The 21,959-nt window shown below is 37.6% G+C and overlaps 2 protein-coding genes across 2 annotated transcripts; one reads left to right on the top strand and one right to left on the bottom strand.

The window, feature by feature from the left end:
• Nucleotides 1-407: 407 nt before the first annotated feature.
• Nucleotides 408-995, top strand: LOC145950292 (uncharacterized). The gene has a single exon (XM_083061374.1). The coding sequence runs from the start codon at nt 408-410 to the stop codon at nt 993-995; it is 588 nt and encodes a 195-aa protein (XP_082917500.1).
• Nucleotides 996-13,034: 12,039 nt separating this feature from the next.
• On the bottom strand, nt 13,035-13,475 carry LOC145950291 (uncharacterized). The gene has a single exon (XM_083061373.1). It carries the CDS (start codon nt 13,473-13,475, stop codon nt 13,035-13,037), a length of 441 nt encoding a protein of 146 aa, XP_082917499.1.
• Nucleotides 13,476-21,959: the final 8,484 nt, after the last annotated feature.

Below are 21,959 nucleotides of genomic sequence, written 5' to 3'. Positions count from 1 at the left end.
TTGATAGAAACTCCCTTCATGCATTACCATTTAAATAAGCTTGATAAGAAATTATCTTGTCCCTTAAAGGTAGCTTTTCAACATTCCGTACTCACACGAGCTCAAAAGACAAAAGCTATGGAAGATCTAGAGGAAAGAAATCGTGTCCTCAATGAGGAACAAATGGCTAGAATGCTTGAGGCCATGAACAAATTGCAACACGACAATAGTACTAGCAATGTTGGTGACGCTTCCAAAGATCATCTGAACGCCTTGGAAGAAAGACTGAGAGTTGTGGAAGGCCACAATTTTGACATTCAAGAGGCTGCAGATATGTGCCTAGTGCAAGACATCCAATTCCCCGCCAAATTCAAAATCCCTGCCTTCTAGAAGTACACCGGGCTAGTTGTCCAAAAGGACATCTGACAATGTACTGTAGGAAGATGACAGCCTACGTGGGCAATGAAAAGCTCCTGATACACTATTTTCAGGAAAGCCTTTCAGATGTTGCTCTTAACTGGTACATGCAGCTGGATGGAGGGAAGATCCAGACATGGAAACAGCTAGCCGATGCTTTTCTCCGTCGATACAAGTATAACATTGACCTAATTCCTGATAGGTCTGATTTACAAAGCTTAAGCAAGAGGGGCAATGAGTCCTTCAAAACCTATGAACAAAGATGGAGAGAATTGTCTGTGCAAATAGAGCCTTCATTATCTGACAAAGAGATGGTGACGATGTTCATTGACTCTCTAAGTGGACCCTATTATGACAAGATGATAGGGAACACGTCAACCCTTTTTGCCGAGATAGTCACCATAGGTGAAAGGGTTGAGCAAGGCTTAAAAAGCGGGAAGATAGGGAAGGCTCCGACAAGTTATGACCCCAGGAAAGTCTATGAAAAGAAGAGGGAAGAAGAGGTCCACGCCGTCATCTCTACTCCAAAAAGTCAAGCCACACCACAGTCAAAGCCTATTGACGACAAAGTAGTAGACAAAATCACTTGCAAATACTAAAAGAGGGCTAAAACTCTAAACTGGAACGAGCCGTTCCAAGTTATAAAAAAAGCCTAAGGATCCCTATTTGGAACGCCCGTTCCAGCATACCAAATGATGTGTTAATTTTGTCTCTGAAACGGGCCGTTCCAATTTCAGAACGGGTCGTTCCAGTTACAAAATTTATACATAACGGCCATAACTAGAACGGGCCGTTGCGATTTTGGAACGGGCCGTTCTGGACCCTGTCTAAAGCCTATAAATAGACAGCTTAGGCATATTTCTGAGGGACTCCAAAATTTCTTCCAGAGCTCGAAATTTCTCTCTTTTTCTCTCTTCTTCTCTCTGTTGTATTTCTTGAGATTTTGTGAGGTATTGTAGTGTGAAAGGTGTAGACACCCAATTTCGTCTGGGGGCATACAAACAAGGACATAGATCTCTGTTACGAAGGGAAGGAGCTCCCGAAGCATGCGAACAAGAAGACAAGAAGTTAGGGGGCCCAAAAGCCCAAATTAGACATTTTTAGTGGCCCGGAACGAGCCGTTCCAAAATCGGAATGGGCCGTTCCCAAGTCTGGAACGGGCCGTTCTCGAATTGGCATGGGCCGTTTCAAGGCTCTTGAAAAGCCTATAATTTGTAAACTGGAACGGGCCGTTCCAACTAGAACAAGTCGTTCTAATCTCTTAAAAATGGGTTTAAGTTGTACCCTAGAACGGGCCGATCTGAAATCAGAACGGGCCGTTCCAGGGTCCTAAGTGTGGGTTTAATTTATACCCCAGAATGGGCCGTTCTGATTCTCTGGAACTGGCCGTTTTGGTTTCAGAACGGGCCGTTCCAGGGTCCAAATTAACCCACAACGGCCATATCCAGAACGGCCGTTCCGATTTTGGAACGGGCCGTTCTGGACCCCTTTTGTGAAGTCTATAAATGGACAATTGGGGCTCATTTTTCCGGACCCCGAAATTTCCAGACCTCCTATAGCTCAAAATTTCTCTCTTTTTGTCTCTTCCCCTCTCTTTTTGTATTTCTCGAGATTTTTGTGAGGCATTGTAGTGTGAAGGGTTGCCAAAAAGCACCCAAATCTCCATCTTTGAAGATTAATAGAGCTCGTTGAACAGGTATTTCAGTTAATCTCTTTCTCCTTATTTATTTATTTATTTATTTATTTCTCCTCTATAATAAATATTGTTTTAACAAAAATAATCATGTAGTTATTTTAGGATTAATTGTATAATTTAATTTTTAAGCATGTAAATAATTGTTAATAAAATGGGATCTAATATTTAATTTATTATTTCTTATTATGTTAACTTCATCATAGGGTACCAATTAAGGGCGTTGTAGGGGTGCTTAATACCTTCCCTACACGTAACCGACCCCCGAACCCAATTCTGGCTATCAAGGCCATTATTGGATTCTTTTAAAAAAAACCTTTTCTTTTTCCAATGTTTTGAGTAAAACATTGGTGACGACTCCATGAACCATTTTTCAAAACCATTAACTAAGGATTAGTCTGGTGTCCGGGCATTCCTTAATTAATGAGACTTTTAAACGGATGTCTAAACCATTAGTCGTGAGATCGGAAATTTTCGGGTTGCGACAGATGGCGACTCCACTGGGGACGTTTAAAGAGGGTCAGACCCATTTAATTGATGAAGTTAATAAAATAAAAATAATAATTTAAATATTTTTTTCCCTTTACTTTATTTGTTTTATTTGTTTGGCTTTAATATCTGTTTGTTTGCTTATTTAAATTGCGCACTTGTTTGAAATAAAATTGTACACAAACCTTTGCACACAACAGTTCCCCCTACACCCGGGGGCATGAGGGTATTAAACATAGGGTGTGGTTGACGTACGACAGGCCCAAGTTTGGCCTTGGAGCCTGCGAGCCTTGTCAGAAATCACACTCAAGGTGATAACCGGTTACTCTAGCCTGAAATACTGCGACAGACCTTAGAGTTTGCCAGGTGACGGCGATAAAGATACTGGGTCCCTATAATAGGGGCACCTTGGGAGCCTTAAAGATTAGTGAGATTAGAACCGTCCCATACAACGCACTTTTCTTGACAGGGACCACAGACCAAGGATTTGATCATGATCGTTCGTGGGTGTACGTTGATTGAGCATATGTGTGTGCATTTGATTGTATTATTTTATTCTAATAAGATGGATTGGAATTTTATAATAAGCAAACAATAAAGATAATAATAATAAAAAATAATATAATAATAAAATTTTATATCCCTTTGTACATTCTTAGGTCAACATTCCATTAACATTATATAGGTAGTTTCTTTTTTATAAAAAAAAAATCAATAAAAGAAATCTCATCTTTACCATGCATCATTCCCCTTTAGATAATAAAAACATGATAAAGATTAAGCAAAAAAAAAAAAATTACATACATTCTAGATTAGCTCATTAATTTCATTCATTTTATTTTATTAGCTAAGGAGGATTAGGTTGTCGTATGTATAGAAAGTTAAGGAAAGTGAATGCTCTAATATACGACAGTATCTGTGCCATAAAGAAAGGCCCTAAGCAATTTTTAAAAAAAATATACTATGGTTGAGCCCTTGCTTTGGTATGTTTGTTGAAGTAAGTTTTCTTAGAATCTAATATAGATTCTCACTTAATACTGTCGAAATCTATTTGAGCATTCACAAATAAACAAATCAATGAGACTGATATTTATTATCCTCAACATTCTCTACATTCTGCATTACATTCATTTAGAACATATCCCTCCTTGTAAAAGAATAAACGAGAATAAAAAGTGAAATTAACCTATGTGCGTTAGTCGGAAGTAATGGAAGCAAACCGTGCATAAAGAGTTTAGGGTAAATCATCAAGACGACAACTCTTGCCTTAAGAGGACAAAGTCGTGTCGTGCGACCGTGAAATCCAAGCAGAATAGGAATGGACGAATCCACCCTCCTAACGAGTTGTATGCTAATAAAGAGAACCTGAGGAGGACGAATCTCTCAAACACTAAGGCAAAGCGATTAGAGCTTTCTCGAAAGGTGATTTCAACAAGAGAGAAACATTGCTTGTTAAGAAACTGCTAGAATGAAAACCCGCAAAAGACGTTCTAGGCAAAAAAAAAAAAAAGTAATGTTTGTTCGAGCTGAAAATTGAGAGACAGTTTGAATGTCCTTCTTGAAAAGCAAGATTCCATGGAAAGCTTTATCATTGCTTCTACCCATTCTTACTTAGGAAAGGCTCAGGATATGGGTTTGCAACACCTTCATGAGAGAAGAAGCCAAATGACCTCCCTCTACACGAGAACTTTTGAAGCGCCACCTCCAAGCAAGTGGAGGACTAGTTCTACAGTTAGATGACCTAGGCCTCTCTAAGGGGTAACTTCCTTATTTTTCTTTGTGTACAAATCACGAACTCGGGACTTGCTCGGGCCCTCGAGCTACATTAAATGGGCACGTGTAAATTGAAAATTCCATTTTAATGCCATACACTTTTCTACTTCATTTCTCTTCTCCCTTTTATCTACTCTAAGCCTCGTCAACAAACCTTAAATGAACAAGTACATTTGAAATAAGGATGTCATTAGAAATAATGGCTTAATACACAATAAGGAACACATAATGATCAATCAAATTTGGCATGACTTGTGGATAAAAGTCCAAGCGAAATCAGTGCAAGGGGCACCCCCCCTTTATTAAAGGAATGAAAGATGATCACAAATGCTGCAAAGACAAAGGCCCGGTAGGAAACCCACTAAGGGGGCTGCGCAAAAGTTAGGGCAAGATTTGCTAGGCAACCCACAATTAAAAAGGGTAACCTAGGCAAAAGTAAGGATCAAAAGAAAATGTTCGCTAGGGAACACATCTCAGGTAACCTAGGCAAAAGTTAGGACAAAGCAGCATCCCGAGCTGAAAATCGAAAGGTGGCTCGAGAAGATCATTTAATTAATATGCAATCCCAAGTCATCGCTTAACTCTGAAGGAAATAATAAGCTAACGCGGAAAATGATTTCCTCACTTTGAATGTGCTTGTTCATCAACCTAAACCACTAGCCTACCTCGGCCAGCCATTTTTCTATAAACCATTTTTGAAAAAAAATCATTTCTACCAAAACTTTTACAAAAAATATATATATATATCCTCTTCCTCTCTTTCCTCTTGACCTATATAGCATTAAGATCAATTTGAGAGATACACGGAGTACGCACAGTGAATACTCACAAGGAAAAGATGGAGGTGTCCTAGAACAGAGTCTAGGTACACCTAATCTAAGGGCTAACATATCACATCCGGTACAAGCGAGAGGGCTGAACTACACAAACCTCGGGTTTAAGAAGTAACACTGAATTCGATAGGGCTAAAGGCTAACAGTCCATGACATTGATCAATGCGCATAGATTAATTTCTTGAAAGTAAAAATAAATTTGCATTTTAAGCATTAGCATAGAAGCATCATTGCATAACATGCATATGGCACAAGTGTGTGCAAAAGGGTATAAGCTCAAAAACAAAAAAAAAATTGAACAAAAAACCAATCCATTCCTGCTTTGCATTTTCTTTTGCATTCTTGCATTCTTGGTGTGTGTCTATTCATCCCTTGTCGGAGGAATCAAGAGGCCGAAGCACTCGTAAAAAAGATCAACAACTAGACAGTGCCTTAAAGCCAAGATCATATCAAAAAGCATAGCCCCAACAAGGGCATTCTATACAAGTGGTTTCATATAGCAACCAAGAAACAAAAGACATGTCAACAGCAAGACGAGATAGAGTCAGACGAGGAAGAATAATCAAGTCCACAAGCATCAAGAGGCCATCGCGCCCTACTCTTCAACTGAATGAAGGATGATCTAAAAGAATGCCGAGACCAGGAATGACTTCCTAACCAAAGCCAGGAGTGGCTTCCAAAATAATACTCATCAATAAAGATTGAGCAAATAACATCATCATGGGATGTGATCCCTCCACCAATAATGACAACAAAAGATAAAAATAGAAAAAGGCAAGCTTCATACACGTTGAAAAAAAAAAGCCGAAGCATTTAGAAAAATAGCAGAAAAAGGTAAGCTTCAAACATGAAAAAGCCGAAGCTAAACAAAAGTGAATTTCAGAAAAATCTATCACAAGCAGCGCCTGGAGGGGCATCACAATACTCACGTGGCAGGGGCAACATTGGAATCCCTGTCAGCCATCTACTTCTCAGCCTACCAACACATGGGCACAACAAACATCTCCTACCCATCCACCTAGGGGCAATCTTTCATTCCACAACCATCCATCAACAATTAAACAATTAATCATCAAAAGGACCCAGCATTGCGCCTGGAGAGGCGTCACAATACTCAAGTGATAGGAGAAACACCAGAATCCCTATCACCCATCTATCGCCCATCAACACAGCGGAACATCAAGTACATCTTGCCCATCCTCCTTGGGGCATTTTCCATCATAAGTCAACAACGAGGGTACCGTCGAGTACCTCAAATCGGAAAAGAATCACTATTAAGTATCCACCCAAGATTTCAAAGGTTCTTCTTCAAAGGATATCAACAACCATCCAAGTCGAGAGCCGTCGTCGAGCCGCTCAAATCAATGAATGACAACGATGGTGCCGCCGAGTGCCTTGAAGTCAAAAATGGGATGCCGCTGAGTTCCCACCGTAGGTCGGTTGAAGCCTTAAAATCAGCCAAGCTTGATCGAGAGCCACCGTCGAGCCGCTCAAATCAATGAATGACAACGAGGGTACCGCCGAGTTCCTTGAAGTCGAAACTGGGATACCGCTGAGTTCCCACTGTAGGTCGATTGAAGCCTTAAAGTCAGTCAAGCTTGATCGAGAGCCGCCATCGAGCCGCTCAAATCAATGAAAGACAACGAGGGTGCCGCCGAGTTCCTTGAAGCGAAATTGGGATGCCACCGAGCTCCCACCGTAGGTCAGTTGAAGCCTTAAAGTCAGCCAAGCTTGATCTAGAGCCGCCATCGAGCCGCTCAAATCAATGAAAGACAACGAGGGTGCCGTCGAGTTCCTTGAATTCAAAACTGGGATGTCACCGAGCTCCCACCGTAGGTCGGTTGAAGCCTTAAAATCAGCCCAACTTGGTTAAGAGCTGCTGTCGAGCCTCTCAAATCAGTGAACGACAAAGAGGGTGCCGCCGAGTTCATTGAAGCTGAAACTAGGATACCGCCGAGCTCCCACCGTAGGTCGGTTGAAGCCTTAAAATCAGCCCAACTTGGTTGAGAGCCGCCGTCAAGCCTCTCAAATCAGTGAACGACAATGAGGGTGTCGCCGAGTTCCTTGAAGTCGAAATCGGGATTGCCGTCGAGCTCCCATCAATGGGCCGGCTGAAGCCCTAAAATATCAGTCCAGCCTGGAGAGGTTGAGCTCATAATTTACTCCCTCTTCAACAAGCAACCAATAAAGGAACACATTATCACAAGGGAAACAATGCAGAAGCACCAAAGAGACGAAGAGAAAACCTGGACGAAATGTCTACGTCTTTCCTTGCCTTTGGAAAAGCAACACATTACTATTCCAAAGGACAAGTAAAGAGGGGCAGCTGTAGACACCCAATTTCATCCGGGGGCATACAAACAAGGACATAAATCTCTTTTACGAAGGGAAGGAGCTCCCGAAACATGCCAACAAGAAGACAGGAAGTTAAGGGGGCCTAAACGCCCAAATTAGACATTTTTAGTGGCCCGGAACGGGCCGTTCCAAAATCGGAATGGGTCGTTCCCAAGTCTAGAACGGGTCGTTCTCAAATTGGAACGGGCCGTTCCAAGGCTCTTGAAAATCCTATAATTTGTAAACTGGAATGGGCCGTTCCAACTAGAACAAGTCGTTCCAGTCTCTTAAAAATGGGTTTAAGTTGTACCCCAGAACGGGCCGTTCTGAAATCAGAACGGGCCATTCTGGTTTCAGAACGGGCCGTTCCAGGGTCCTAAGTGTGGGTTTAATTTATACCCCAGAATGGGCCGTTCCAGGGTCCAAATTAACCCACAACGGCCATATCCAGAATGGTCGTTCCGATTTTGGAATGGGCCGTTTTGGACCCCTTTCCCGAAGTCTATGAATAGATAGTTGGGGCTCATTTTTCCGGACCCTGAAATTTCCAGACCTCCTATAGCTCAAAATTTCTCTCTTTTTCTCTTTTCCCCTCTCTTTTTGTATTTCTCGAGATTTTTGTGAGGCATTGTAGTGTGAAGGGTTGCCAAAAAGCACCCAAATCTCCATCTTTGAAGATTAATAGAGCTCGTTCAAGAGGTATTTCAGTTAATCTCTTTCTCCTTATTTATTTATTTATTTATTTCTCCTCTATAATAAATATTGTTTTAACAAAAATAATCATGTAGTTATTTTAGGATTAATTGTATAATTTAATTTTTAAGCATGTAAATAATTGTTAATAAAAGGGGATCTAATATTTAATTTATTATTTCTTATTATGTTAACTTCATCATAGGGTACCAATTAAGGGCGTTGTAGGGGTACTTAATACCTTCCCTACACGTAATCGACCCCCGAACCCAATTCTGGTTATCAAGGCCATTATTGGATTCTTTTAAAAAAAACTTTTTCTTTTTCCAAAGTTTTGAGTAAAACATTGGTGGCGACTCCATGAACCATTTTTCAAAACCATTAATTAAGGATTAGTCTGGTGTCCGGGCATTCCTTAATTAATGAGACTTTTAAACGGATGTCTAAACCATTAGTCGTGAGATCAGAAATTTTCGGGTTGCGATAAAAGGTTGCCACAAAGCACCTAGAATCTCCATATCAAAAGATTTAACAAAGCTTGATACGAGGTATTTCAATCAAATCTTCTTCTCTCTCTTTTGTCTCTTATTTTTGATAAATATTGTTATAATAATTGCAATCATGTAGATATTTTAAGGTCAATTGTATAATTTAAATTTCAAGCATGTAAATAGTTATTAATAAAAGGGGATTTAATATTTATATTATTATTGTTTATAATGCTAAACTTCATCATAGGGTACCAATTGAGGGCATTGTAGGGGTGCTTAATACCTTCCCTACATGTAATCGACCCCTGAACCCAATTCTGGTTATCAAGGCCATTATTGAATTTTAAAAAAAAACCTTTTCTTTTCCCAATGTTTTGAGTAAAACATTGGTGGCGACTCCATAGAACTTATTTTCAAAATCATCAATTAAGGATTAGTCTGGTATCCGGGCATTCCTTAATTGATGAGATCTGTAAAAGGATGTCTAAATCATAGGTCGCGAGATCGGAAAAATTCGGGTTGCGACACTTATTAGTTTCTTCTTCTTCTCCTTTTTCCTTGCAATTTCATTTTCGTTTCTATTTTAATGGATGGCTAAAACCCCTGGGTTGGCTTCTTGTTATGGATTGTAATCTCTGTTTGAGGTTGGGTATATTTGTATATCTCTCTTTAGCCTTGTTCTTAATCATTTAACCTCTATATCAACGTGTTTATGCTTAATGGGTTGTGCTCAATGCCATAGTTGCTTAATCTGTGAAGAGGTTGATGTTGTATACGTTTGCTTAATTCGTGTAGGGAAATCTTGAGCTAATCTTCGCTTAGTTGGTTAACTCGGATGGAACAAGGATTAAGTGGTTAAAAGTGTAATCTCATTGTGAACCAAGGAGAAGAGAGTTACAATCCGAACAAGGAGCCAATCTATTTTACTTGCTGTGTTATCTGCTTTTTATTGTGCTATAAACAAAAAAATCTGAACCACAGCCCCCCCTTTGATAGAAAGAATTGGTCCTTGGGAGACGACCTAGGAGTCACTTCCTAGTACTGCATTTTAATTGCATTTATTTAACCGAGTACGACATCGATCACGCATCTTCCATCTTAAAATTTTGTAGCAGTTCTTTAGTGTATTTCGTTTGATGAATTTTAACACCTTCGTCTAACTGGACAATTTGAAGTCCTAAGAAGAACTTCAGTTCTCCCATCATGTTCATTTCAAATTCGTCATGCATAAGCTTGAAAAATTCTTGGCAGAGATTTTCATTAGTGGCACCAAAAATTATGTCATCAACATAGATTTGTACTATTATGAAATCATCCTTGATTGTTTTTCTAAATAGGGTGTTGTCAATCTTGCCTCTTATAAAGTTATTCTCTATTAGGGAGGAGCTTAGTTTTTCATACCATGCTTATGGTGCCTGTTTTAATCCATATAAAGCTTTATTTAATTTGAAAACATAAGATGATAGTAGTTTATTTTCAAAACTAGGAGGTTGACAAACATAAACTTCTTCTGAAATTGTTCCGTTTAGAAATGTACTTTTAACATCCATCTGATATAATTTCATGCCAGTACATGCAACAAAAGAAAGTAAATATCGAATGGCTTCTATACGAGCAACAAGTGCAAAAGTTTTAGTAAATTCTATACCTCCTTGCTATAAGTACCCTTTTGCAACTAACCTTACTTTGTTTCTTACCACGTTTCCAGATTCATCCAATTTATTTTTGTATACCCATTTTGTTCCTATGATCGTCCTGTCTTTGGGCTTTGGAACAAGTTTCCATACTTCATTTTTCTGGAATTGACTCAGTTCTTCTTGCATGCCCTGAACCCAGCTTTTGTCCGACAATGCTTCGTCTATGGTTATTGGCTCCGTTTGAGATAATAGGGCGATTTGTGCTTGAGTTCTGAACGAGCTTCTGGTTCTTACTACGTCCTTTGCTTCTCCAATTATTTCCTCTTGCGGATGATGAGCCTTCATCTGCCAATTACGATGGACTGGCTCTCGGTCCTCTCCTTCGTCTTACTGAGTTACTATTTCTTCAGCCTCAGGCTTTTTTGACTGATCATTGTTTACCTGCATATTCTCAAAGAAATTGCCTAGCTCTGATATTTCTTTATCAGGCCTGTGTTCATCAAATTTAACATGAATGGCTTCCTCAACAGTTTTAGTTCTATTGTTGAACACCCTATATGCTCTTGACCTCTCAAAGTATCCAAGTAGGATGCCTTTGTCAGTTTTTGAGTCAAATTTTCCTAAATTATCTTTGGTATTTAGGATAAAACATTTACATCCAAACGAATGAAAATATGATATGTTGGGTGCTCTCCCTTTCCACAATTCATAAGGAGTCTTTTTCAGTAAGGGCCTAATATATATTCTGATTTGAATATAGCAGGAGGTATTAACTGCTTCTGCCCAGAAATGCTTAGGGGTGGAAAAATCATTTAGCAAAGTTCTTGCCATTTCTTGTAAAGATCAGTTCTTTCTTTCTACAACTCCATTTTGCTGTGGAGTTCTAGGTGTTGAAAATTTATGTTTTATTCCATTTTCTTCACAAAATTCTTGAAATTGTTCATTTTCAAATTCTCCCCCATGATCACTTCAGATAGACGCAATTAATGTTCCTTTCTCATTTTGAACTCTTTTGCAGAATACATGGAATGCCCTAAAAGACTCATCCTTGTGAGTTATGAATAGTACCATGTCCATCTAGTGTAGTCATCCACAATGACCAATCCATATCTTTTACCGCTCACAAATGCAGTTCTAGTAGGATCGAATAGATCTATGTGGAGCAGTTCAAGAGGTCGTTAGTGGAAACATGATTTTTGCTTTGAAATGAATTTTTAATTTGTTTCCCCTTTTGACATGCTTCACATACATCGTTTGTCTGATGCACAAGATTCGGTAGTCCTCTTACGAGGTTATGCTTTTTTAATTTTGATGAGATTAATCTCTAACTTGCATGACCAAGCTTCTTGTGCCAGATCCATTGATTTTCATATGAAACTACGCAATCAACATTCTAATTTTCTAGTTCATTAAGCATTATTTTATACAAATTGTTGCATCTATTAGCCGTGAATAATATGGATGAATCAAGTTGACTCATAATACATTTATTTTTGTTGAAGGATACTTCATAACCACTATTGCACAATTGACTTATACTTAGTAGATTATGTGTTAATCCTTTAACATACAAAACATTATGAATGGAAATAGAGGAGTTGATACCTATTTTACCTATTCATATGATATACCCTTTTTGTCCTCCTCCAAATGTGACTTTCCCTCCTTTCTTGGACTTGAGGTCTAGGAACATAGACATTTCGTTCGTCATGTGTCGCGAGCAGCCACTGTCCAGGTACCATGATTAGGCACTTTTTGTTTTTGTTGAACAGATCTGCAACAGGCACTATTTCATTTTTTGGTACCCAAATGGATTTGGGTCCATAAGTGTTAGTACTAGCGGTTTTGGAATCCCTCTTCTTATGCATGTGACTGCATTCGAACGTAAAATGTCCATTCTTTCCATACAAGGGAGATGCATAAGTTTTTGTCTTGGCTTCAAACTCAGATTCAACAAATCCTAATCTTGTTCTATCTTTCCCACTCCTGGAATGCTTTAAAAGATGCTCAAGATTCTTAGTTCCAAGTGTGAATTTTGACAGATCAGATTTTAATAAATCATTTTATTTGGTTAATTTGATTACTTTTTCAGAAGTTGAAAGAAGTTTTGTATTTTCATTTTTCAGTAGGCGGTTTTCTTTAAGTAATTCCAAAATTCATTTCTTTTGTTCCTTATATGCTGTAGAAATTTTTGCTGAATCTGATAGAAGTTGATTGTATGCATGCTCAAGAATTTTTAGGTCAGATTTAGTTACCTCCTCATTGTCTGATTCTGATGATGAGTCTTTGTCTGCCATGAGGCAGATGTTTGCTTCTTCATCTTCTTCTAACGATGTTGTGTTAAGATCCTCCCAGTTGGCCATCATGGCTTTCTTCTTTTTGAAGGGACTAACTACTTCTTCTCTTTTTCCTTTTCTTTTTCCAGTTCCGGACATTCCATTTTGTAATGTCCAAGTTTCTTGCATTCATAACATAATGGTTGTGCCTTTTCTCTAGAGGGTCTGTTGTATTTTCTCCATCATATCCCTCTCTTTTTCTTCATCATTGAAAGAATCTTTCTTGACAGGAAAGATATTTCATGGTCTGTGTCACAGGTTCCCTCACTGCAGCTATCATCAGACGTATCATTAATCTTTAGCGCTTTTGAGGAGGATGGTGTTGATTTTGTCTTTTACACATTTAACGCAATAGATTTCTATTTTCTCCCAGCATCATTTTGTTGTAACTCCAACTCATGAACTTTAAGGAGTCCAATGAGTTCCTCCAGAGAGAGCTTTTCCAGATTTTTGGATGCTCTCAGAGTGATGACTTGTGGTCTCCGTTTCCTGGGTAAACTACGAAGAAATTTGTCAATGTGGTCAAAGTTATCACAAGTTCTACCTAGGAAGGAAAGTTCATTTACGATGGTTTGGAATCTTCCAAACATAGTTTGTATAGATTCCCTTTCTTCCATCTCAAAAAGTTCATACTTACGTGCCAACAAGCTTAGCTTGTTAGGTTTTACCTCTAGGAACCCCTCATAGGTTACAGCTAGGGTGTCCCACATTTGTTTGGCACTTCTAAAGCTGTGAACTTTAGTGTATTCCTCTTCAGACAGAGCACACATGAGTGCATTGCGTGCTTTGGAGTTCAGCATGAATCTTTGCTTTTACTCTTCAGTCCATTGTGCTCTGGGTTTATCGTTGCCGACTTGATCTAGAGGAATGTAGTTTCCTTGCTCAACAACGTCCCACATATATATATGACATGCATCAAAGAATGCAATCATTCTTTGGTTATAGTAGTCATATTTCTCTCATTTGAAGAGAGGTGGTCGATTTACGGCTTGTCCTTTCTTTTCCATGATCGTTTCCCCTACAGTGTTAGACAAAAAAAAAATTGATACGCATTCTAGATTAGCTCATTAATTTCATGCATTTTATTTTATTAGCTAAGGAGGATTAGGTTGCAGTATGTATAGAAAGTTAAGAAAAGTGAATGCCTTAATATACGACAGTATATCTACGCTTTAAAGAAAAACACAAATCAGTGTATAGATTCTATGGTTGGGCCCTTGCTTTGATATGTTTGTTGAAGTAAGTCTTCTTAGAATCTAATATAGATTCGCGCTTAATGCTGTCAAAATCTATTTAAGCATTCACAGATAAACAAATCAATAAGACTAATATTTATCATTCTCAACTTTCTCTACATTATGCATTACATTCAGTTAGAAAATATCCTTTTTTGTAAAAGAATAAAAAAGAAAAAAAGGGAACATGTATATCATATATTTAGGATCACAAGGGGATTTGTATCAAAGACAAGAAATTAGTGTGACCTCTGTCACATCATAAAATATTATGAAGAGGAACACCGATAATTCACCTCGCGGCAAGGATGAGCCATCGAATCTTTGTTAGGAATTCCCTTTCATGCATCTACATCCAAATAGTTTAATAGAAAACTATTCATTGTGACTCGAAGGTGTCTCCTAAACACTCCATACTCACGAAGCTCAAGGGGGAAGAGTCATGGAAGCTCTACAAGAAGGAAGACGTGTACTTTTTATAGAGTTCATATAGCTCAAACAACAAATGACTAAGATGATTGATGCCATGACAAAAATGCAACACGACATCGACCATACTAGATGATGTTTGAATACTCTAGAAGAAAGATTGAGAGCTATCGAAACACATAATTTTGACGGTAAAGAAGCTACTGAAACACAAAACCCCCATGGTTCGAGCATATTCAATCAAAATGGATCTACGGGAGAAAAAGAAAGGATGCTACCACCCTCCCCATCTTTCCTCGGAAGCTTAAAATAGTCTCAAAAGTACAAATGACTTTTCACGAAATTCCTATGAGCTATGCAGACTTGTTTCCTCAACTGTTGGAGGCCTCAATGTTGGTAAACGCCCCACCGCAAAGAAAGCAACAATCGCCTTACCCCTTATGGTATAGGCCCGAGGAAACTTGCAATTATCACGCCGGGGCAGCAAGGCATTCTATTGAAAATTGCAAGGCCTTGAAGCTTCGCGTACAAGAGCTTATTGACACTGGGTGGCTCAAGTTTGAGGCCAACACACTAGACATCAACGAATGACCATGATAAGTAGTAATTTGGGAATGGTCTTTTGAAAAGTTGTTGAGGGTTCTCTCTTAAAAAAAAAGTTACTTTAAGCTCATGCTCAACTCATGACCTTCGCCCACGATCATGAGTTCAAAATAAAGGCTTGTTTTTTTTACATTCATCAATAACATACGTCATTTCCATAAAACCCTTGCATCTATTCTTTTCTCTCTTATGTCACACATTAAATTCAAAAATCAATCACCATGAAAAAAAAATGACTGAAGATAATAAAATTAATCAAAACTTCGAACATCTACGACGCATTGTCTGAGTCTGAGGCAGAAAAGGAGATAACTTCCTTAAAACACACAAATATGAGGAAGTGATCAAATGCATAACCATAAGACTCATCGCATAAGAGGAGTCTTACACAAAAAATAATAATAACTTCAACTCATTTTTGGCCGACAAAGGAAGCACAAATCTTGGTGCATGAAAAGACTCTCGACACCTATAGGCCGAGGCAGCATCTTTCTCCTTGGTGTATGGGACGGGGGTAGAAGGCACTGAAAAACATCACTTGCAAAATACCACTAGGATGAAAACCCGTAAAGGGCGTCCTCAGCAAAAAAAAAATCAAAAGTTCCCGCTAGGACACGTCCTAGGCAAAAATTAGGGATCTAAAAAGAAAAAAATAGCAAGTGACGACTCTCCAAGCTGGATTCCAAAAGGCGGCTTAAATACTTCTATAAGAGGCTAAAATACAAAGACTTTTCCCAAGACTCAAACATGTAGTCCAAGATAATTAAGAAAATGATTATAATAATTATCTAAGGAAATGTTTGTTTAAAAAAAAAAAAAGAAAAAACAAACTTAAACACTGACCTACCTCAACCACCCATTCTAAATCATCATTTCCTGTCTTTTCTGTCTTGTCCAATCATAATGACGTATATTGTTAATGGTTATCAAAATTGAACATGTCAACAAGAAAATAAAAATGACCCACTGGGGTGTAAAACCCATAAAGGACATCCTAGGCAAAAATTAGGGCAAATAAAAAGAGAAAAAATACCCGCTAGGATACATCCTAGGCAAAAGTTAGGGTTTTTGAACAAAAAAATAAAAAAGAAAAAGAGAGAACCCAAGGGAGTTTGATACCAAGTGGCCAATGCAACTAAACTTATGCATCAATCAGAGCAGTTTATTCGTGAGAAGGAGAAAAGGAAAGTCACCTTTTAAAACACTAAAATCAAAACATGCATTGCATGCATCCAACAAGCATTTCACACACTTAGAAAACTTTCTTTATCCAGTGGGAATTATTCAAAAAATAAATAGATAAATCTTGCATAAATAAGCATTAGCATAGAAGCATCATTACATAACATGCATATGGCACAAGTGTGCAAAAAGGGTATAAGTTCATTAAAACTTTTTTTTGAAAAAATCCAATCTATTCTTGCTTTGCATTTTCTATTGCATTCTTGCATTCTTTGTGTGTGTTTGTCCATCACGTGTCAGAGGAATTAAGAGGCCGAAACACTCGTAAAAAAGATCAACAGCTAGACAATGCCTTAAGAGTCAAGATCATGTCAAAAAGCCTAGCCCCAACAAGGGCATTCCATACAAGTGGTTTCATATAGCCACCCAGAGAAGAAAGAGACGTCAATAGTAAGACGGGATAGAACTGAAAGAGGAAGAATAAGCACGTCTATAAGCATGAAAAGGCCATCGCGCCCTACTCCTCAACCAAATGAAGGATGATCCAAGAGAATGCCAAGACCAGGAATGGCTTCCTAACCAAAGCCAAGAGTGGCTTCCAAAATAATACTCGTCAATAAAGATTCAGCAAATAACATAATCATAAAGATTCAGCAAATAACATAATCATGGGATGGGATCCCTCCACCAATGATGAAAACAAAATATAAAATCGAAAAAGGCAAGCCTCGTACATATTGAAAAAGCCAAAGCATTTAGAAAAAAAATAGCAGAAAAAGGTAAGATTCAAATATGAAAAAGCCGAAGCTAAACAAAAAATGAAATTCAAACAAAAAAAAACCTACCACAAGAAGACGCCTAGAGAGGCATTACAATACTCGCATGGCAGGGGCAACACCAGAATCCTTGTTATCCATCTATTTCTGCCCACCAACACAAGGGCACATCAAGCGTCTCCTGCCCATCCTCCTTAGGGCAGTTTTCCATCCAACAACACCAATGAGAAGATATCAAGTACAAGATCGGTAAGGGTTGCTAGCTAGATCCCCAAAACTAGTACAATATCGAAAAGGGTTGCTAGATCCCTAAAACTAGTACAAGATCGGTAAGGGTTGCTAGGTCTCCAAAACTAGTCCAAGATCGATAAGGGTTGTTAGATCCGCAAAACTAGTACAAGATTGGTAAGGGTTGTTAGATCCCCAAAACTAGTACAAGATCGATAAGGGTTGCTAGATCCATAAAACTAGTACAAGATCGATAAAGGTTGCTAGATCCCCAAAAATAGTACAAGATCGGTAAGGGTTGCTAGATCCCCAAAATTAGTACAAGATCGGTAAGGGTTGCTAGACCCTAAAACTAGCATTGGGACGGCTAAAGCCCTAAATATCAGTCCAACATGGAGAGGCTGAGCTCATAATATACTCCCTCTTTCAACATAGAAAACTAAGTAGATTAGGTTTCCGTCTGAAAAATGTTATCGTCTAGTAAAGATAGTTTTCACAAGGTCAAGTAAGTTTTCGTCCAAAGCTTTGTTGAGAAACGAAACAGATCAATAGCAAAACATGTAATACTGAAATGTAGAGAGAATGCAAAAATAGTTATACTGGTTCACTCAATGTGAGCTACGTCCAGTTTCCTTCCGCAGAAGGGTTCCACTAATTACAAAGGATTACAAGTATTCTTAGCCACTTCTGGCTCGTCAACTAGACGCTAGTATTTTTAACCACTTTTGGTTCACCAAGTACTTTCGACCACTCCTGGCCCATCGGCTTCACTCACCAATGTAGACACCCAATTTTGTTTGGACCAACAAAAGCAATGAAATGGACATCTATCATCAAAGAAATGGAGCTCCCAAGCATGGAAATAACAGGACATGACATCAGAAGGCCTAAAATCCCAAATAAGCTGGTTTTAGTAACCTGGAACAGGTTGTTGCAAAACCAGAACGGGTCGTTCCCAATTTGGAAAGGGTCGTTCCCAATTTGGAACGGGCCGTTCTAAGTTCCTAAAAGGGCCTAAAACCTTAATTTGGAACAGGTCGTTCCTAAACTGGAATGGGTCGTTCCTAAACTGTTCCAAGTTATTAAAAAGGCCTAAAAACCCTTATTTGGAACGGTCGTTCCAGTCTAGTCAATTGTATGTTAATCTCATCCCTGGAACAGACCGTTCTAGATTTAGAACGGGCCATTCTAGTTACAAAATTAACATAGAACGGTCGGATCCAGAACGGGCCGTTCTGGAAATTTTTTTATGTTTATAAATAGACAGCTCGAGCACAGTTCTCAGGGCCTCAAAATTTCATCCATGACTCCTTAGAGCTCAAAATTTCTCTCCCTCTCACTCTTATTGTATTTCTTGAGATTTGTGAGGTATTTGTGTAGTGTGAAAGGTTGCCGCAAAGCACCTAAAATCTCCATAATTGAAGATCTAATAAAGCTTGCTACGAGGTATTACTCATCAATCTCTTGTTCCATCGTTTTCTTCTTTTATTTCAAATATTGCATAATAAACGGAATCATGTTGACATCTTTGGGTTCATCGTGTAATTTAAATTTCATATAAATAATCAATAAAAGGGGATTCAATATTTATATTATTATTTTTAATGTTAACTTCATCATAGGGTACTAATTAATGGCGTTGTAGGGGTGCTTAATACCTTTCCTACACGTAACCGACCCCCGAACGCAATTCTGGTTATCAAGACCATTATTGGATTTTTTTAAAAAAATCCTTTTCTTTTGCCAATTTTTTGAGTAAAACATTGGTGGCGACTCAAGAACCTATTTTCAAAACCATTAATTAAGGATTAGTCTAGTGTCCGGGCATTCCTTAATTGATGAGATCTTTAAAAGGATGTCTAAACTATAGGTCGCAAGATCGGAAATTTTTAGATTATGACAACCAACGCTAGTATTCTCAACCACTTCTGGTTCACAAGTATTCTTTCTATCAGCCTCTTCAGGCTTTACAACAGTTGTAGGTTTTGAGTGTGTGTATAATTCTCACATAGAAGATAGGGTAATTTCTACACTCACTAAGGTGCATAACCTTAGTTTTTCAAAGATAAGTGTCTGAGTGTTTGGTTACTCTCATAGAGAGGATGAACTATTGGCAACACTCACTAAGACAAGCTATCTTAGTTTTTACACGGATATACAGGAAGTGCTTTGAGAAGAAGAATAGTTGAAGCTTTGAAACTCTTTTATTTCTCATTTTATTCTTGTTCGTTCTCTATTTCCTTCTTCTTGGTCTTGATACTTATATACTTATGATAAATCTTCCCGTTATTTGAATTTGAATTTATCCGTTGGAGCGTAATATTTTGTTGATGTAGTTGACGGGTTCGTTCATGTTCATCCAGATCTTCTCATTTAATGCATTTGATCTTTGCATTAAATGTTTGCTTGTATTCGTGGAGCCTCTTTGAGTAGTTAATTTCTTCGATATCTGATTTCAATCATGGTTTAGGTATATTTGTACTTTTCATCAGTTTAGTCGTTGTGGTGCTGTCTTTTCCTGAAAAGTAGGTGTCCTTTCTCTGACCCATTCGGCTTTGACTTGGGAATGCATTCTTGAGTAACAATTTTTTTTATTCACGACTATGTCCTCTTGTGTTTCTTGTATAATTACTTTCAATGTGATTAGTAACTTCAGACGTGCTTCAACATTCACGAAATTGTCTGGTTACTAGATGTTACATCTGATCTTGATGCTTTTTTTCGTCTGAGCGTGGAAGTGATAACTTCATCTTTTATATTGATTCTTCCTGATGGTCACTTCATGTCGATGTCTTGGACATTGATGTCAATATATTTTCCAATTTTCGTCTGATGCCTCAGGCTTCTATTTGATAAACTTTGTATCTGATTTGAGCCTGAATTAACCTTAGCCTTGATGTTGGCTTTTCTATCGTCTGATATTTTGTCTAGCCAGATTGTGCTTGAATATGTTCCACTATTTGAACTTTTCTTTTTCGGACTGAAATACTAATGCACAAGTTAGTAATTGCAAATTTCGCTTCGTCTGACTTAACATATATAACTCAAAAGTAAACTCATTTCTGAGTAATCTTGGAGTAATCTCGGTGATCTCGCATGATCTTGTTTGATCACGAGAGATCGATCTGATTTTAAGAGATCACGATTTTTATTTTTTGTTCTCAAAATAAACTAAATGGCCCATTTTGGTTAGGGCTAAGAAGAGAGTTTCATTTCACTCTCCCCGCGTTACGAAAACCTTTGATCTCCTCCTCTGTCTTCTCAATGGAAAAGGCAAACCAGTGAACCACTATTTTCCTTCGTGCATTCTCCTCCTCTATCTTCTCCATGATGAAGGTGCGAACCAATGAACCACTTTTCTCCTCCATGTGTTCTCCTCTGCGAAGGCGACCGCTCTTCTCCTCCTCTACCTTTTTCTCTGCGAAGGCATTAATCATTCTTATCCTCCACGCGTGAAACAGTCTTCTTCTCCATGAACCACTCTTCTCCTCCATGCACGATCCTCTATCTTCTCCTCCGTGAGTCGCGCCACTTCTTGAGGCTATTCTCCATGTGATGTCTTAGTTTTTTATTTGTCTATTTTTAAGAACTTGTGTTTTGTCATTTGTGTGAACTTTTGTTAAGAACTTTGACATTTTATTATTAATGTAATTTGCTACTTTACTCTTTAATATGGAGTTGAAATGTTCAATTATCATGTTATTTCTAATTATTTTTATAATTTTTTTTATTGAGTAATCTCTTATGAGTTTACGATACGAGTTTACGGAGCCTCCACAAGATTATGTAAACTCTCAAGATTAACAACCTTGCGTGCATGATTTTGAGATGACCAGTTCCGAGATGATTTCCTTGCTATTCTTGTCCTCCGAGCTCTGAAGTGTGAAAGAAGTGCGTACATAAGAAGGTGTAAAAATGAGTTTGATCATAAATTTGCTCTTTTAAAAATCTTAACCTCCCCTTAACCTTCTAGGTATAATATATTAACCACAGTTACAAATTTCCTTCCCTTTTAGTTAATAAAATATTATAATAACATTTTAATAAAATACACTATATTATATCAAAACATACCGAATAATTAAATAAATATTAAATAGCTCTAATTAATAAAAATATAAATACTAATATTATTAATAAAATACTTATATTTTATTTTATGAAAAAGAGGATGTTACAAATTAAGGATGAGAATATGTTATATCTTAAATAAAGACCCATCATCTAACATATTTAAGGTCTATCACCCTGTCTTAGCCTATTTAACAAAAGGTCATATTTACACTTTTAAAAATGCTTGTTTATTTAAAAAGGTTAAACTTAACAAAAAATAAAAATTAAGTCTTATATGTTAACCTATTTATTTATACTATATATAAAGGGATACCACTTTTTAATTTTCACTTTTCTTAAGATTTATTTATCCTTTAATTTTAAACTAGACGTAAATATGTTTTAAATTCATGCAAATATCTCTTTGTCTTATTTTAGTCCCTGTAAGGTTTTTTTTTTGTCATTTTTATATCCTTGATAATTTTTTAGTATTCATTTTTAGTCATTATCACTAACTCTAATTATAGTTTAGTGCTCAAATGAATAACAAAATATAAAATATTAATCTATACTATATAAAGGGTTTAGTGCTAAAATAAGTAACAAAATATAAAATTTTAATCTATATATATATATATATATATATAAAGAGATATTACTTTTTGGTTTTCACTTTTCTTAAGACTCATTTATCCTTTATTCATTCAAACAAGACTTAAATATGTTTTAAGGTCCTTGCAAATATAACTCTATCTTGTTTTAGTCCCTTTAAAAGTTT

The sequence above is a fragment of the Cajanus cajan genome, chromosome 8, assembly GCF_000230855.2.
Source record: "Cajanus cajan strain Asha chromosome 8, NIPB_CcT2T_4, whole genome shotgun sequence".
Lineage (NCBI taxonomy): Eukaryota > Viridiplantae > Streptophyta > Magnoliopsida > Fabales > Fabaceae > Cajanus > Cajanus cajan.
Note: the sequence above shows the minus strand (reverse complement) of the source record. Positions and strands in the feature narration are given on the sequence as shown.

Excerpts from the sequence above, each read along its gene's own strand:
- LOC145950292 (XM_083061374.1), top strand. The coding sequence starts at position 408 with ATGTACTGTAGGAAGATGACAGCCTACGTGGGCAATGAAAAGCTCCTG.
- LOC145950291 (XM_083061373.1), bottom strand. The coding sequence starts at position 13,475 with ATGCTGAACTCCAAAGCACGCAATGCACTCATGTGTGCTCTGTCTGAA.